Below are 18,618 nucleotides of genomic sequence, written 5' to 3'. Positions count from 1 at the left end.
AAATGGGTCGTCCCGGGGGGGGGCCGTGTCCGGCTTTTGGGGCTTGCCGGGGCGCGCCCGCCGCCGCCTGTCCTGCGCTCGGCCCGGCTCTCGCCCCCCACCCCCGGCAGAGCTCCCCGACGCCGACAGGCTGCGGGCACCGGGACCCCCATGTCCGCCCCCGAGGGAGGGCGGCGGCGGGGCGGGTGCTCGGGGCCAGTGCCCGGGAAACCCCGGAGGGCGGCTGGGGCGGGGGGAGGCAGATTTTGCGGGAGATGCCGAGTATTAATCACGGGTTTCCACAGCCGCAGCCCCCCCTAGTGACACCGGCACGGTGAGGGCGAGGCGCTGCCGGCGGGGGGTGCACGGCCGGGGGCGGGATGGGGGGCCCGCGGCCGCGGCGGCACCGCGGGTTCGCACCCGGCGCAGGGGGAGCGCCCGGCGACCCCCGGTGCCCGCCCCCGCCGCCCCGACGGAGCTCTCCCCACGCAGGACCCCCCCCTCCCCGGTGGTTTTCGGGGTGCCGCCCGGTCAGGGAGCCGCGTGGAGGGGACGCGGGGCTGCCACCCTCCCCGTCCCCCCCGGGAAAGCTCCGCGCCGCCCCGCCTCGGGGAGCAGGAGCCGAGGGAAGCGGAGGCGCTTTCTTGGAGTGCAACTTTTCTGCATGACTCAATAAATATCCCTCGTTATTTCAGTGTTGGAGCCAGGCAAAAACTCCGCTGGTTTCCAAGCGCTAGATGGATGAGATCCTTGGGACGTGAAGCTGAGACTTAGGAGCTGATCCAAACCCCATTACAATCAGCAGAAAGCCTTTCAGTGCTGTCAAGGACGTTGGGATTAGGCCCTTAAAGCTGTTCGTGTGAACCACGAGAAGCGGGTTCCAGCGCCCGAGCCGAACACGTTGTGGTGGTGGCCAAATTTCGGTCCATATTCTTACAAATATACGGGCGTTGCAGCAGTGGTGGGTGACCTTTTCTATGAGCTGGCATTTAGAAAGGATCTAGCATGTAAACACTGATTGAAGGGAATTAATGGCTTTCATGTCCCGGTTCGATTAATGAAATTGCCGATATTGATAATAAATACTTGAATGCTAGTTGAGAAAGCAGTTGTGACATTTCAGAACAGAAGTGTAACGCTGAAGCGTGCGGTCCTATGTCTCGATTTTTTTTGATCCAAACCAGTGGTTGATTTTGCTGCTGAAAACTGTTTGCTTTGCTTATTGCAACACAGTTTACTAATAGATAAAGAGGATCTTGCTATTGGCTTTTTTCCTTACTTTCCCGGAGTACTTTTCATACTCAAGCAAAAATGTGATTTATTTTTGTTCTAGTAAATAAAAGAAGTTCTCTACTGTTCCGGGATTTGTGTTTAGAAAGGCTTTTACCTGCTTAGCAGTTCAGATGACTCAATGATTCTTTTGAATCCTAAATTTGATATAATACGGACATGCAAAAGAAACACCTCTGGTCCTTTATAAAATCGAACCTGACTATTTGTCTTACATCATTTTGTATCTTATAAGACATGTGAAAGAAATGGAACAACAAAAAAACCCCAACAAAAATGTTTTCATTCCTGCTGGCTGCAGAGTTCCTGCGGACAATGTTTGCGCAGTAGGGCCTGATCCTTGGCAGCTCCCTCTGCCTTCAGCAGCAGCAGAACTGGGATCTACACACAAGTCCCAGCACTGGATCAGGTCGTCATTCCTGAGGGAGTTTTAATAACTTTGTAAAATCCATAGGGATTTTTTAAAGGTTTGTAAATTGGTCAAAATTACCTTGAAGTTCATCTTCTAAGTCTGACTCAGAGAAAAGAATGATTTTATGATTTATTTGTCTGTTAATTAATTAATTCTAAAATACTTAGGGAGGGGCGAATGTGATACTTTTTACTGCTCTGCATCTGCTATTTACCTGAAATAGAGAAAAGGTCTTTAAAAGGATGAAGGGAGAGAAGAACGAAAACAAGCTTTTGCATAAGAATAGCCAGACAACTGTAGGAAACTATTTCATGTATTTAAGTTACAGTTTAGGGTTTGCAGTCCTCAAAATTTTATTTGGGTAAAACCCTCCTTAAAGAAGGGACTCTGGATTCAGAGAGATAAAACTTTTGTTTGTGAGGTTATAAAGAAACCTGTAAACTCAGTTGCACCTTGACTGTAGTAAACCTCTATCGAGCAAAAAGTCTTCTCAAAATTAGAAGAGACCATTTTGTGCTAAGATACTTGTGATGCTGTTAGGGCTGTCCCACAGAAAGTCACGAGCACCGTACCCGGCTTCCATCAGTGTCGCTGGCTTGTTTGCTTTTAGAAAATAAGTCTGTTTCTCAGCCACTGATGCAGTGAGTGTGCAGGCGAAGAAGGTTAGCATAGCTGTAAATCTGCAGCATCTCCCCATGTAAACACCTTTTCATTTTCCTAGCTTAATTTGCAAGTAGTTTGCAAGATAGGACAGCTATAAGGAGGAGCCTCTGCTGGGATACTATTTCTATACATAGGATTTCGCCATAGAAAAATAAAGATGAAATTGTGCGATCACTGAAATCCGCACGGTGATGAAACGTTAGTGCCTCTTCAGATGAAGACTTTTGAAGAGGTGGCCTTAAATACAGCCAGGGCTTGATGGTTCATGACAATGCCTTTAGAGCAGCAGTGGGCTGTCATGTAACTAATACAAATATAAGGTCAGTCCTTTGGGGATACTTGATGTGACATTCGAGTCCAAATAATTAGCTCACAATTCCGTGAGCACTGAGGTTTGTGAATTTTCTGAGTTCACCCACTTGTCTGTTTCCCTGCATCTGTGCTGGATTTTCTATTTGTTTCATTGTGTCTGAAAATGAATACCCCGCACGATCCGACCCTGCTGGAGCCCAGCGCCCCGGCGGCCGAGGGGATTTGATTGCTAACATTCTAGTTAGGAAGATGGATAGCATAAAGGATATTTGATGGCTGAGCGATCCTATACATAACAAGTGTAGGAAGGAAGAGTATGTGGTGATGATTAAGCCAGTGGAGGCCCGTGTAGACTTTTTTAATATTTCTGTACTAAAAACATGTTTACACACATCTTTTAGGTCCTGTAGAGTTGTATATATGTGGCACAGAGTTTCTGTGTTTAAAACAGTAATACAATTTGCCGTTAGAGATGGGTCCTGATCCTGCGATGGCTCCACAAGGGAGACACCTGTTGAAATCCATGTGTGTGCCTGGGAGAGGGCAGGTGCCCAGGGTTAGCTCATAACGATCCCTCCCAATGGTTGGGAATGTGTCATAACTTAATTGCGGCTATTTTACATGCATAACTAGCAGCCCTGGCCTGTCATCATTTACATTAATTTTCTCCCAGGAGTTTTGCAGCAAGAGCAGTTTATTAGCTATAAAATACTAGGCAGTGTTCGATATGGTGCTAAAAGTCAGTGGCAGAGTCTCTGGCTTGTTGCAAGAGCTGTGGTTTCATTCTCTGTATATAAGTAAGCATTGAGTTAAACACTTTTGGCCCTTCTTCCCTTACTGATAAATTTCAAATCAGAAAAAATGGATGGGGTTAAATAGAGCCTTGGCTCTTACTGCATCCAGTAAGGAAGAAAAACCTCATTTGCAGCTTAAATTGTTGCAAGACTGAAACATGGGGCTGAGTGCTGTTCAATTTCCTTCACTTCAGCTACAGTTAAGCACTTGGTTTTCTTTTATTGGTAAGTGAACTTAATTTCGCTGAGATGGAATTTGTTACAGGAACCAAGGAGTCGATTCACAGCTATGAATGATGGGTTTGCAATTAATTAGCAGCTTACCCTGAGCATTTTTGCACAGGATCCCAAATAATAGTAATGGGAAACAATACATTTTAGATAGCTGGAACATTCCCTGAATGAGTGATGCCCTGAAACTTACAGCCCTGGGAACTAGAGGCATTCATTTCAGAGCAGTGGCTGGGGACATATGCTGGGATTTAATCAATTTTCTAGGCTTACTATAGCCTGATGCTGTGGTCATCGCTCTGACAAACTTCCTGCTGGAGCTTTAGGTGCTCACGAACCCCATGGCATAGACTCAAACACTTAGAAACACAAAATCCTCTTCTATAGGGGTTTTGATTTGCTTGCTGAGATCATATCTAGAGAAAAGGAGGCTTGCCTGGAAGTAAGGACTACAAGTTTTGAGTGTTAGAAATTATTGCTGCTTTTTTTTTTTTTTTTTTTTTTTTTTAGAATACCATCACTAGAAATAGAACTACTTATTGTTTCTCACCTTCTCTTTTTCTCTTTTTAGTAGATAATAATGTTATCAGACTATCCCTTAGAATAATCCTATCAGACTATCCCCTTTTCATCAATGAAGCCATTTTTACTGGTTTGGCTACTTGGGGTGAGACTTACAGGCACATTAAGTTATATAGAACTCATGATTGGAAAATGCCTTACATGCAAATGTGAACTTGCAAATGAGACCCCTAAGCCAACAAAACAGGCCTGAGCTTTTTGCGCTTGTATAGATCTGTAAATTCAGATCTAGCTTGTGCTAAACTTGTAAAGCAATGAAATATCAGAAATGCAGTGGCAAGGGGAATTTAAAAGTAGTGAAAAAAGCCAAATGTAGGGGTAAATACAGGTACCACTAAATGCAGTGATAGAAGGGTCAACATACTCTTCTTTTTTTGTTTCTTTTTTCTTCCCTAGAATGATATTAATTGCTAAACTATTTCAGAAGTGCTGTAACTACCTCAGCTGCAGCAGAGGAAGGGCAGTATGGAGGGGAAGCCCAGTTCGTAAGTGGGATCTCATGAGCGGTCATCCAGTGCTTGGGGGAACCACCTGCGACCCAGAGCTGGGTCGCCTGTGGTTACAACAATCCATACCTAACTCGAAACACCCCACAGAACATTGTTTCTACAACCCATGACACTTTCCAGCACCCTGTAACAAAGGTGTAACCTCCTGCAAAAGACCAAAAGCTTCTCTATGTCAGAAGACAATCAGGAAAGCCTCAATGCTTTGCTAATATTCTGGGATCTTGCAGAAACAGGCTGTTTGTTGATTAAAATTCATGAATGGTTGTAGGAAGTAGACCCAATCCTATTCTTCAAAGAGGAAAAAAGCAATCTTCAACAACCTGACTTGCATGGTTCCCACCCCATCTGACATTCAGTTTAACCATGAACATGTGGCAGGGTGTCCTAATTAAGCAAATTAGTATTTAATGCTGTTAGCTTCTGTGGTATAGCTTGTGGGTTCCCTGTTCTTGGCTGTTGCCATTTCTGATGCTCAGGGGAAAGTAAAATTCTGTTCCTCTACAAAATTTAAGCAACATGGGGCGATAAAAATTCTTGGTGGTCCTTAAGGTGAGAGTGACCTGATAGACAGTGTGAAAAACTGTGGTGCAAGCAAATGTGGAAATGGAAACCTGCTCCACAAGTGCTGTGTATCAGGGCACAGCAGTAGCATGCTGTTCTGTGATGAGAGATGTCTGCTCCTGCGGTGGGTGTTCCCTGGGCGCGTGGGCGCACGGGGTGGCTGGAGGGAGCGAGCTGCTTTGCAGAGCCTCACCCACCCCTCAGCACAGCCCTTCAGCTCCAGCGCTCTGGATGTCAGACCTGGCTGAGCAGTGGGTCAGAGATTTCCTCACTAACATGCTTGGCGCTCCAGGGTCAGCAGGAGAGGAGCTGTGCCCGGTGCTGCGTGCGAGACGAAGATCCCATGGGGAACAGATGTTGCACAAGAGCCAGATGAGGAATTCTCACGCAGAGCTCGACAGGTCTGCAACACCTACCTCGTGTCAGCAAAAGGCTGCTGCTTCTGGGCCTCTCAGGGTCAAGAGTAGAATGAGCTGTGTTTTAGTGATCAAGGAAAATTTGGCCTTATGCGAGGCTGTGTGCAAATGACACATTTGCTAAATGGCGTGTTGTCTTTGCACGCCAGCCTGTGGCCCAGCTGGGCCTCCTGGGTGCTCACTGTGTGATGCCATAGTGCACTAACTCAGAGGAGGAGCGCTTAAGAGACCTCTGAGGTCCACAGCAGAACCAGGCAGCTGCTGGGTGAGATTTTTTCCGTGCCTTGCGCAGGCTGAGAGCTGAGACACCCAGCAGGGCGCTCTGCTCCTCTGTAAACTGCGCCCTGTTCTTCCTCCCTCCCCAGCCATGGCAGTAACAGATCCTGCTGGTCGGGTTGACTGGCTAGCCCAGGTTTCCCCATGTTGGAGCTAGCATTCCTCTCCTAAATGCAGAGTCATGGGGACAATACTGGTGCAGGGGCCCCTCTAATGCAAACATTTTTTTTAAATGAGTTGTGGTAGGGGCAGCAAATGGCCTCCATTGTAAAGAGGTGGGGAGAACTGGGGAGGACTGCATTTACAGAGCAGTTTAATCACATGGATGGAGCAGCGTGTTCACCTCTCCTCCTTGCTGGGTCATTTCCACTTTGAGCTCTGCAAACAGACCATCTATTGAGCAGTTAGTATTCAGTGCTGAATATTCAATACTAGACTCTTGTTTTGGTGAGTCTTAGGCAAAAAAAGAAGGAGGAAAGAAGACTTCTCTTTTTTCTCATGTTCCCTCCCTGAGTTTGCTTTGCATATTGTTCAGAGGAGACTAGAGGCTTCTCAGAAAAGCCAGTCTCCTGGTTTTAAAGCGCTGGTCTACTTTCATGGTACTTTCTAAGGGGAGGGAAGCGACAGTGTGGAAGGGACTAAATTCATACAAGGTTTATGAATCTGTAAGTCTAGGCACATCAGGACTGAGTGAAGACTTTCCAACGAGCATCTTTTGGCTATGAAATTAATAGCATGAAATGTTTGCTCTATATGCTCAGATTAGTTCTGACAGGTACCAACCTTTGTGGAAGTAGGTTATGATGATTTATTAATGTCCTTTCTGATAGTTTTGGTATGCAGCTATTTTCTGGGTGCATCTGAGAGCTGAAAGAGATGGCATTATTTACTTGTTTCTGTCTAGTTAGTGCCATACTTGCTCACAAAATACTTGTGAATAACGTAATGCTGCATCCTTTGACAATAGTGAGCAACAGCTAGATTTGGAATAGATGTCCATAAAGTGGGGAGAAGCAGCCACCATTTGAGTAAATGTAGTTTCTCTTTTCTTTGACTCTTTCTTTCTTTCTTTTCTTTCACTCTTCTTCAGCCATGTGATTGTCTCTTTCTTGCTGCTACAATTACGTCCTGACACCTGAGGTTTTTTTGCACATATGTCTCCATCTGTCTTCTCTTGTACTTTCAGTCTGCCTGACTGGATGCTGTTTCTAATGAGAAATATTTACTGTAGTCCCTTTCCTTCAGCAGCTGACCTCTTTTCTCCTGATTTTTAAAAAAAATCTCCTCTCTGTAGTTGCTTTCTTTCCTTCTGTTCCTTATTTCTGACCATGCCCTTTTCTTTGTCATTCATTCTTTTGTTTTCCTTTTCTTTTTCACATCCTTTCCAACAACCAGCCTTCTCCCTCTTCTCCCACCTCCCTGAGCCCCATGCCAGTGTATTGTGTGTATCTCCCACCCATATCTCACATCTTTTCATTTTGTCATCTTTGTGGGCCCATCTTACTGATGTCCTGCCCTTTCTGTGCCAAATTGACCTGTCTCTAGATTCATCTGCACCTGAGGCAGAGGGAAGAATTTTGTGGGTACTTGGTGGAAATCCTCTTTCTTGTTGAGTCGCAGACTTCCTGTTCAGCCACATGACTCCAGCCTTGTGCACTGGTGAAGTGGAGCTGAATTAAAGATTTGAGGACTCCATGTCTTCTCATGCACACTGGTGAGCTGAGGGACCATGGTAGCAGCTGGAAATCTTTAACCCAAAAGCTAGTGAGCACAGACTGCCATAGGGTATGAGTATAAGAGATGTGATAAGTACCCAGAAATGAAGACCCTATGAACAATCTTGTGTGTCTCATGTTAATTCTGTAACATAAGAAGTGAATGAAATCTGGGGCAAAAAGGGCATCAAGAGACTCTGACTGAATCTGAAGAGATTCTGGAAGAGAATAGGACTGGCAATAATCAAGGAGCATGTTTGCATTTCCTTGGAAGGAAACATTGTGGCTAAATTGGAGACAACATCAGCATTTACATTGGTTCATGCAGCAGATCCTGAAGGACTGAGGGTCTGTATAACACATCATGTTGTGGAAGCATGGGGTTGGACTTTGTTGTATGCAGAGTTGGTGCTTGGAAAGTACGTGATGTGTGTGATTATCTTACTCATGAAAAGGTTGGCTGCATGTTGCACAGCCATGTAAGGTAAGTGCAGTGCCCTGGGAGAGCACTGGTGTCACTGGCTTAAATGATACTAGGTGAAAGTGAGGAAATGTCGCTGCACTGAAATCAGACCAGGTGAGGTTCAATTTGCTCTTAAATGAGGAACAGCCTTGATGAAAGAAAAAAAAAAAGTGGCTATTTATTGGTCTGGTGAAAGTTACATTTCAAAATAAAACGACAGCATCTGTGTATGACTGGGAGAGGGAAAGGGCTACTCCCAATCAACATGCATACTGAGTTGGAAATGCGGTAGCAATATGGTATGTGGTTCCAGAGAAACGAACAGGTAGGACTTCAGAAGGCCTGTCTGTTCCAGGTTAGAGGCTGCCCTAAATGCCAGAATCAATATGCAGAGGAATCTTGTATTCTCGGGTTCCTGAGGGTGCTTGATCTACATTTGGGATGCAGCTTCTTAACAAGGAAGTACTGTTGACAGAGTACTTCAATGGAAGTATCACATTTAGATGAACTTCTGCATAGTATATAGAGTAACAAGAATGCAACATCTCATAAATTCCCATTTTCCTACCCAAGTATTCTATAGGACTTAAAAGATGAACTGTGGTGCTTTTTGTTGTATCAGTTTAAACACAGCATGGCATTTTTTAATACACCTTATCAAATGTGTTAGTAGAAAATTGGTACTAGGAGCAAAGACCTGGCTAAACAAAACAAAAGAGCTTTCACAGATTCTAGAGAGTCATTCTTTGCATTCTTATGATATCATGGCGAATCTCACGATGCTTCATCAGAATCACAAGTCAAAGAAAAAGAACAAAAACGTTCCTGCCAACATCCATTAAGTGCCCTGGACCAATGTCCATTAACCCTGAAATAGTTCCAAGAGAACTGTATGCCAAGAAACGAGAACAAAAGGAAGGACTGCAACAAGAGTGCCCGACATTTTCCCCTGTTGGAAATGAAGTAAAAAGTTAGATTAGCAAACAAAGCACCAAGGTATCTGGCAGCTTGTCAGCGTTGCGGCTCTACCATCTGCACCAAGGCCATGTGTCACTGTCATCCCTGAGGAGCAGGTCTCTTGGAAGAACAGAAGATGGCTATGCAGGACCAAGGAGGACGCTGGCATGATTTCCTGTGGAGCTTGAAGATGTTCCTGACAGCTCGCATGCACTGACTGAGGGATACGTACCTTGCCAGCCCGTGGCACTGAACGAGGCAGTGCGGAGCAAAACCAGGCTCTGTGTGGCAGGTCTACCTCGATGGTCAAAGAGGAGATGTTTTGTGAACGAGGAGTGTCAATGCAATGGAGTAGTCGGAGCAGCGGATGGCCTTGATGTGGTCTCACAAACCTTTCATTTGACAATAGAGAGAAGGGAGATTACACCACCTATAAAAGCCTAAATCTTAGAAAATCCCCATGTGTGTGATTAGCTGTCTCTAATAGCTTGTTCTGCTTGATTTTAGTTGATTTTAGTAAGCTTAATGCCCTCCATGGGAGCCAGTGGCTGCCAAGCCCCATCATGTTACAGGCACACAGTTGTTCATAACATTGTGCAGAGGCCAAGCTAGAAGATCTTGTTCAGGTCTTAGTTTTACAGTACACTGAGGTTTCAGAGATAAAGTGATTTTTTTTTGCTTTCTTTCAAGCAGTGTGGTTCTTTTAAAGCTTTGAATGTGCTGCTGTAACCAGCCCTCACAGCACTGCAGCAGTGTTACGCTTCTCAGGTGGCAGATGTGCCTGTAACCAGGAGTGCTGTGCTGCAAGGTGTGAGACTCAGAACATGAATCCTGCTTCTAGTCGGAGCAGATGTTATGTGCAGCAGGTACTAGAGCAGGCTTTTAATCGTTTGAGGGTCAGACTTCAGATTTATCTCCTCTTAATCCTTACCCCTGACAAAAAGGGATAGTCTCTTCTGCCTTTAAGGGACAGTTTTCAACTCTCAATTTGTCTTCTAAGTTGATATGACCAATTGATCCAAGGCACTGAAGCATTATAAAGTGTGGTTTTTACTTACACCAGAGAAAATACTAGATGTACTGGCTTACTTTTTGCTTTAATTCATACAGCAGTTAGAAATCACATTTGCAGCACACTAAGGGATAGTCAAAGCAGAACCTAGTCAGACATTATGAATTTAACAGCTGTAGCGGTTAGAAGTTCTCTGTCCACAGCAATGATGCAACACAGACAGCATGAACAGAGGGTTTGTTGGGTGGTGGCATGTCTCAGAACATGTTCAGAAAGATAAGCTCTGCAGAGAAAAGCCTCGATGGATCATGCAGATGTCAGCATTTATTCTGAGACATACAACAGAAGCAGCTGTCAGGGCAGTGACGGTTTTCCTAAAAAAGAAAAGATACAGAATATCATCCCATTAACTCCACTGAAAAAAATTGTGGTAGGTATGATATCTGATTAGTACCATGGGCTAGAAAACTGGAAAAGGGAGGTTCTGTGACCTTTGGTCAGTCTCCTGAGCTTTTGAGGTACTGCTCTTGCCTGCTAAATCTGCTGTTTGGAACCACTTTCTCTTGGCCTAACAGATCAGATGAGCAGCTAGGCAGCATTGCTGGCCAGCTTGGTACTGAGACACTTGGCAGAGATGCTGCAGGAGGAGATGAGTAACTCTTCCTTCTGAGAACGAAGAACAAATAACTCTGAGGGGTGCTAAGACTCCATATGCATGTATGCATGACAGCAGTTCCTCCTCTGTCACAGGAACTGTAAAATTAAGTCTGTCATCACTTCTGGGTATTCATTTTTCCAACAGGTCCTCTTGTAAATCCACTAAAATTTGGTGGTCCCTTTATATTTGCATTACTACATTTTATATATCTTTGCTCACAGTTACTTTCTACTTTCTTCTACATCTGCCTCGAGAAATGGGAAAAAATTACAAGAGCAGCTGTGATTAAAAAGGAGTTGGGCTGTTACAGCTGTGCTATCCAAGTTGGTACATAGCTCAGGTAGTAGTTTGGGTCCTGGCAAATCTCTCATTCATTAGAAAAGAGGTAGCTCTGTTTCAGTGACAAGCAAACTTGCGTGGAAGAAATGCTGGTCCCTGTGCAGAGCACTTAGGTAAATTGTCATGCTTGTTGGCAAACTGTTTTAAAATTTGGAGTATGGGACCCAATCTAGAGCTGAGGATGCAGGATAGAGATTTCTGTGCAACTGCTAGGGCTGTGGTGAAATAAGCGTGTGGTGATTGTGCAGATTCTGATACTGTGATTACCACAAGCCCTGGCTATATTTCTAGAACATGGGGATTCTCATCTTGTACAATTTCAGTGAAAAATAGTAATTCACAGTTATGCCAGTGATACAACCACATCCAGATCAGAGGATACTGCATAACTGCAGAAAACCAGTGCAGTTAGTAGGGTAATGAGGTGAGACAAAATGTAGCTCAGATTAGGTGACCACAGGGTTTCATTCTGCCCATAAAATCTCTTAATCTCCCTTCAGGATGCACACACATGCCCACAGGGCTGCAGCCAGCGGCTCTGGGTGTGCTCACCTCCCAGCTGCACAGCACAGCCCCTTCAGCTGCTTTTGGCATCCTGCTTGGGTGCCGAGCAGGACACGGTGCCTCTCAAAGAGGCTGTGATTACAGGTTGTGCTAATACGGCAGCAGCTCTTAACCCTCCTGGCAGGACGGCAGCTGCAGAAGCACTGCCGGCTGCGGTCAGGCCCACCTCCTCTTCCCCTCTGCAGAGAGAAGTCCAGGTGGCTCTCACACTGCTCTCGCTGTGGCCATGCACATGTGGGAGCAATGAATGCTTTCTTTTCTGGGCTGCAAATATACGAAGCTGATAACCATTACACAAACGAATTAAATGTGCTGGCAGTACACAGACTCTATTCTCTCACCTCCACTGAGGCTCTGGAGGGAGAAGACTTCCAAAGGTGTCTTCCAGGAGCAAACCCTTCCTTCTGAAGGAGATAATACGTCAAAATAATTTGTCAAAGATATATTTAGAAAACAGTTCATGCTTCTATTTTCTGATAGTTCATGCAAGCTCCTGCCCATGAGCAGTTCTCATGTGTTTGCCTCTATTTTGGGGAGACCCAGGCCTGCCTTCCCAGCTCAGTGTTTGAAGCACCATACAAATAAAAATATGCTCGTCGGTGTGAAAAGCCTTGATGGGCACAAGGGAAAACCATGCAGGCCTCTGTTCTGCCAACTTCTGAAAACAAGCTCAGTTTAAATTTCTGTTGTTAAAAGTGTGGTGGGTACATTTAATGGAAGAGGAATACTCTCATGCTTGAGGTTCTGTGGCTGTATCAGTCTTAGCAAGATTAGGGTCAAAAAGAGGTGGGGCAAAATGAAGGCCAGAAGTAGTTTCATAGTTCTTTTAAAATCATCTTTCAGCACTTCAGTGGGAACAATTTATATTTTTTGTTTGCATCATTATAAGTTATTCTGCCAGAAAATTGACACCAGAAAAATTATTGTAATTTGAATAGCCATTTCCTTCCCTTGTGTTGGAATCCTGCAGAAGATACAAGGCATCTGTATTCAGTGGTATACAAAATTATATAACAAAAATTGTAAGACTGAGGGACATGTTTGTGTGGTTCATGATAATTCACTTTTGATCTTCTCAAAATTGGATAGTTGATACAGTATTTAATGGTGCATCTTCAAAACACCATTAAATACACCTAATTTGCATTCTTTTTTAGTAAGATTGTAATAATTTCCATACTGTGTCACAGTACAGGTATCAGTATGTGACTACACTACATATTGCTACTAAATATTGATTAATCCATTTGTTTTGCCTAGATGTTTTCTGGCTAGCGCTGACCCTTGCTCAAATGAGCGTGCTGGTACAACGGAGGATACGGTGTGCTGGGGCTCCGGGTGGAAGGAGTCCTAGAGAGCAGGCAGAGGAAATGCCTTAAGACTTGATACACTGAAAGTGCAGCCAGTGAAAATATACCCTGTATGAGACAGGATGTATTTTCTTTTGCTCTCATAATCACTTCCCACTAGAAATCTGTTTTCTACATGTTGTGTTAATGATTCATCGTTGTTTTCAGGTCTGGTAGGCACTTCTGCTTAATCACCACCTGAACCCTCCATTATTCTGTGACTGTTCCTGATGCGAAATCCTGTCTATGAGAAGTTTTTAAGGTCCAAGCGCAATAATTTAGGCTTTAATCACAGAAAACCTTCCATACCAAGTGATGGCTTGTCCAGAACAGAGCTGTAGTGTGATTGGGGTCAGACTTGGAAGCAAGTGATGAAACCTCAGCCTCGAGGCATCGGCGGTTGGCTGGGGGTCTGTTCCCCCAGCTCTGCAGCCACACTGCCTGGGACAGGCCCCAGTGCAGCCGGGTTGTGCAGCCGGGTGTGTGTCGTGAGGACAGGAGTGTGCAGGGCTCTGCCCAGTGGGTTCGTTATGCTGGGGCAAGATCTAATGATATTAACTCTGAAAGGACTTCTGAAAGTCAGACTTAGTTTTGACTTTTTGTTTGCTCCGCCTCTTTCTCTATTTTAGGCAGATGCTATCATATCTGGAATCTGTGGGATCCTGAAGGGAATATTTTAAATTTCAGCAAATCTGTGGTTGTATTTTCTTTTAATGCCTGAAGGCTTTTTTATTGATACTGAGAGTTAAAAGCTTTGTAAAAACTTTTTTTCTTTATACAAAGAGTAAGAAATATCTACTTATTAAATAAAGGTATTTATTAGAATATTTATTTATACTTACATCACTTGGTTTATGAGATAATACAACCTTTAAATAGCTGGTTAGTTTTGTTGCATTTTGTCATCTGCCAAATAATTTGACAAATTTGCCATAAACTCCCTGACATTTTTGCTCAAAAGAGTTAGTTTTCTTCATTCTTTGCTGCCAGACAGGTCATGTATCTTTTCAGGCTTGAAGAATTTCTATCAGCTATTTAAATGCAAGGCCACAAAGACAAAGCCAGACTCAGGCTGCAGCGAGTTGAACCAGGGTGATTCAAGACCAAAGGAGCTGCAGCACATAATTAAACAGTAACTGTGCCCTACTCCAGAGACTTTATATCTTGCAGTGTAAACTGCCTGCTTTACCAGTGAAAAAGGGGTATATGCACAATTGTCAGAGACAGCACGTGAACAAGGATGGTGAAAATTGTTATCAAATGACACCTAAAAAGTTTTTTTTTCTTACTACTTAAGCAGGGAACATGAGTAAAGATGGCTGCTACCAGTTCCCTGCTGCTGAGGGAAGAGGATGCGTCCCAGCTTCCCAGCTCTGGGTGCCGGGAGGAAAAGAAAGGGCAGAGCTGGGCATCGGTCTCTCCTTGGCGCTAATGGCAGCCGCCTTTGCTTTTACTCCCTGCAGCTGGGCTCAGAGCCAAGGGAATTATATACAGCCATGGCTGTGCGCTGAAAGGAGGAGGAGGAGGAGGTAGGGTAATCTTTCTCAAGGCTTCTTGCACCTCTCTCTGATGTTACTCTCAGCAGCAAATTTCTCTTCACCTTGTAGTGATCTGTGAGGATCCAAGCTCCTGTCTCCCAGCTCACGGTACTAAAATGGGAAAGAAGAGATACTATTCTCTCAGTTTTAGGGTAGTAAAAGAAATCTGGCACGAAACAGCCATATCGTGTTGGCCTTTCGATGAGGAGGTGATACACCCCCACCCGATGCAGCTGAGCAGCAGGAGAAGGGAAAGCCTCAAAGTTAGAGTTGCTGGCAGGCTTGTGGGTTAGTAACTGAGCAGAAGCTGATTAGAGAGCACAGGCCTTGCTGGCAAGTTTTAAGTTGCTCTGTCAGCAAACTCAAACTGATTTTTATACAAGGCCGTGCTGAATTTATGGGTGAAGAAATATCCTGAAAAAAATCTATTGACAACAAGAGTTATTTTTGCTGATTTTCAGAGAAGTAACTCAAAGGAGCAGGCTATAGGGAAGAGGCAGTCATGAGGCTCCTTAGGCACAGGGCAGTTCAATGGCAAATGAGGAAGACGCACACAGGGGCATGTTTGTACTGATGAAGGCAGCACCGCAGTGTGTTCCTGCTACGCATACACGGGCAAACAGGCAGAGAGAAGGGAATGGTTTGGAGCTGCCCCAACCTCCTGGAAAACAGAAGCACACAAAGCAACAGTACCTGGAGTCTCATGGCAGGGCCTGGAAATCAACTCTGAAGGGCTCTCAGCTGACTCTGAAGTTGTACACAGATGCCATTGCCCTTCTGTTTGTGCACCAGTGGAGTGTGTACAGAGGAATATACACAAGTTTGTGCAGCTTGCCTGGGTTTAAAAAACATTTTTTTTCTATAGGATGTGTTTGGCTGTGACTAGTCATACATTTATTTATTGGCATCTAGTGCTGAAATGAAGTCACACCAACTTTTACCTACTATAAACCAGATGGGCAGCTTTCCCAAGACACTGGGCTTCTGCTTTCCCTTCAAGCCTGCTGCTGTGATGGGTGTTCTCTGGCTGCTGCCTGCACTGTGCAGGTAACCTGATGTGTCTGGGGGGTGGCTTATGGAAAAGAATCTGCAGTCATTTCCGTGTCTTTGAAGGTGTTTCTGGCTCTGGCAGTTTGCTGACAGCAAGGCCTGTTTACCCTTATGTCTTGTGCATCTTTTTGCTCAGTAGGGATTTTTTCTGTCATAACTTGTGGGGTTACCTTGCAGCCTTCCCTCCTATCCCTTCTTTTTCTTGCTTTGACCAGAGAGCTCTGCGAGCATAAATTCATATCTGCCTACGTGCATGCCCTTGAAAAATAATCTTACAAGGGAAGTCAGTTTATTGTAGCAGTATTGAGGGGCTCCAGGCAAACTCAAGGACTTGTATGTCATACTTTGTCCAAGGAAATATAGGAAGGTGCAACTTTTGCACTGAAGACTTATAGCAGTAAATTCTGCTGGCCCTGGTGCATCCTCTAAAGTCATCAGGGATGTATGTTATAGCTTCCAGAAAGAGGAACAGCAGAGTCAAATCAATGTAGTGCTGTACCTCATCTGACTGGCAAGAAAAATAGAAAGTGGGGACAGGACTGGTTGAGTACCCGCTGCGGAGTGATAAAGGTTCAAGTAGCTCAGTGGTTGCTGAGTTGCCCTGTTGGACCTGTTGGACTTGTACCAGCATGGAAAAGATCTTGGTATGGCCTGGGACTCCACCAGGGTGAATGGTGTCGTAGGACTGGACTTCAGAAAGTACAGTTTGAGCCCTGCTGTGAAAAAAATTCACATAAATTATTTGATTTTACATATACGAAGAGTCCTTTCAAATCCAGTGGAAATACTGGAGTACATAAGTCTTTGCCAGACTAAGACTTAGAAATTAATGCAATTTATGTGTTTCAGCTGCCCGTGTGAGATGATTAATTTTTTTTAATGTATCATGTGATGGGGAGGGGAGAGAATATCCCAAGGAGCTTTGTTATGTGCATGGAAGTGTTTCAGCCTCTGTCGTTTAAAAACAAAAAATGAAACTAAAAAGCAACAGCTAAGTTTGAAAGCAAGAAAGGATTTTCTTGCTAAATAAGCTCAGACTGAGCATGTTTTAACAGAAATGCTACAGAACACCATCTGCTGAAAACCAGTGGGTTTTTTTAGTTTTGTATGTTGGGAGTTTATTTCTTATGCAAAGACAAACACAAAAAAAGAGCATCTTTATTCTTTTGCAGAGAGTTGGATTGAACGATGTCTCAATGAAAGTGAAAACAAACGTTATTCCAGTCACACCTCTCTGGGGAATGTTTCTAACGATGAAAGTAAGTAACTTATCATTCGTTTAAAATGAATGTGAACTGTCCAAATGCTAATTTCCTGCTATATAAGTTTTTAGTACTCTGTAGTTTGAAGAGCCAACTCACTTGACATCCAATAGTTTGTTGTTGTGTTTTGAGTTTTTTTCTGGAATATCTGATATTTTGCATGATTTAAAAGGAAGTAATACTATCTGTTAAAACAACCAGAAGAATTTGTATGTCACTGAATAAAGGTTGGATGACCTCTAAAATGTGCTGATAATATTAGCTCATGAGTAAAACCATCTGTTTTGCTTTTCACTGGTGAACACCATGCAGTTGAAATACAGGAAAAAATGTGCTGGTTTTCAATATTACTATATCAAATCATACAGATAATTTTTTTTTTTTTTCTGAGAATTAAGGAATCATCAGATTTAAAAAATAACCTATTAAATTATAATATTGCTTCCTTTTTAGTCACAGAGAGGAAAATGATAAATCTAGCTCATTTTAGTTATTTTTTCTTTTCTAGTTACAGTAATTTTAGATCTTGATTTTTAACAGCAGGTAACTAAAAAGACTCCAAAATACCTTAAAATAACCTAATTGTTTATTTTTAAAATTGTAAGACAATTTTTAGTTTACCATTTGATTTTCCCTCTTTATGCAATTTCAATTCTACTTAATTTGCCTGAAGCAAAATACTCCACATTAGTTTTCCTCTCTGGACTTCATATGTTAGATCACGTTACAAGATATTATGCAGACTTTATTTAATTCAGAAAGACTCACATTTTTCTAATATTCAAGCACATAAGTTTAGAAAATTTATTTTTAATAACTTCTTAATTGCCGAATGTCCCTTTTATATTTTTTGCGTTTTAAGAAAACTACTTTATTTTGATGTCATGGTAAAACTACATGCCTTGCAGCACAGTGTTTTAGTGGATCCTGGAATTTGCTGTATTGGGGCCCTACTCTTATTTGTCCAGGGATCTCTTTTGAGGCAATATCTCTTCTGAAGGAGAAAGGAGATGTTACAAACATGGTATTTATTCATGACTACCAAGGTAAGAACTGTGAACAAGAGTCCTTAAAGACAGACAATAAAACTTGGACAGGTTTGATTTTTTTGTTTTTAAAAATTAAGGAATTAGAAATTAGTTTCTCTTTAAAAATACAATTGTAATGAATTGCAGTGAAATCCAAAAACCATCTGCTTGTTAATTTGAATTTTATGAGAAACTGTGAGACTTAAGAAATTCATTTCACTCTGATGCTACTGAGAAAGTGATGGGAAGAATCTGTAATGAATGAAATGTGTCTTCAGACTCTTAATAGGGTCAGAATTCAAGATCCAGCCCTATTGACTTCAGTGAGCTATTCCTTAGACTCACAGTTCAAGACAGTATGGTCAAGGTAATTATTTGGCATCACTAGCTATATTAAAAAAAAAAAAAAGCTATAATTATAAATCTTCTGTGTTCTGTTCTAGATCTGTTACCTTAAATAGGTTGTATCATAACTAGTGGTAGTTTGTTATATGGGCTTTCGGTGTAAATGTGAGCATGAGAAAGCTTCCACATACCTAGGGACAGTAAAAAGTGGATCTGTGTGGGTGAGCAAGAAGAGGTATTTCAGGCAGTGGCATTGGGAAGATATGACAGTTGTTCATTCTGTTTTATGGAATTAAGGGGCAAGCGATGATAA

The 18,618-nt window shown here is 43.3% G+C and overlaps 1 protein-coding gene across 1 annotated transcript in view; it reads left to right on the top strand.

The window, feature by feature from the left end:
• The window catches only part of RFX4 (regulatory factor X4), a 95,975-nt gene that overhangs the window by 2,014 nt on the left and 75,343 nt on the right, over positions 1-18,618 (top strand). Inside the window, exon 2 of the mRNA XM_074901152.1 lies at positions 16,843-16,929. Coding sequence (XP_074757253.1) covers positions 16,843-16,929 — 87 coding nt within the window. The remainder of the gene's footprint in view (positions 1-16,842; positions 16,930-18,618) is intronic.

This window comes from Athene noctua, chromosome 3 (assembly GCF_965140245.1).
Source record: "Athene noctua chromosome 3, bAthNoc1.hap1.1, whole genome shotgun sequence".
NCBI lineage: Eukaryota > Metazoa > Chordata > Aves > Strigiformes > Strigidae > Athene > Athene noctua.
The sequence above is the reverse complement of the archived record's forward strand: the minus strand, read 5'-3'. Positions and strand labels throughout refer to the sequence as shown.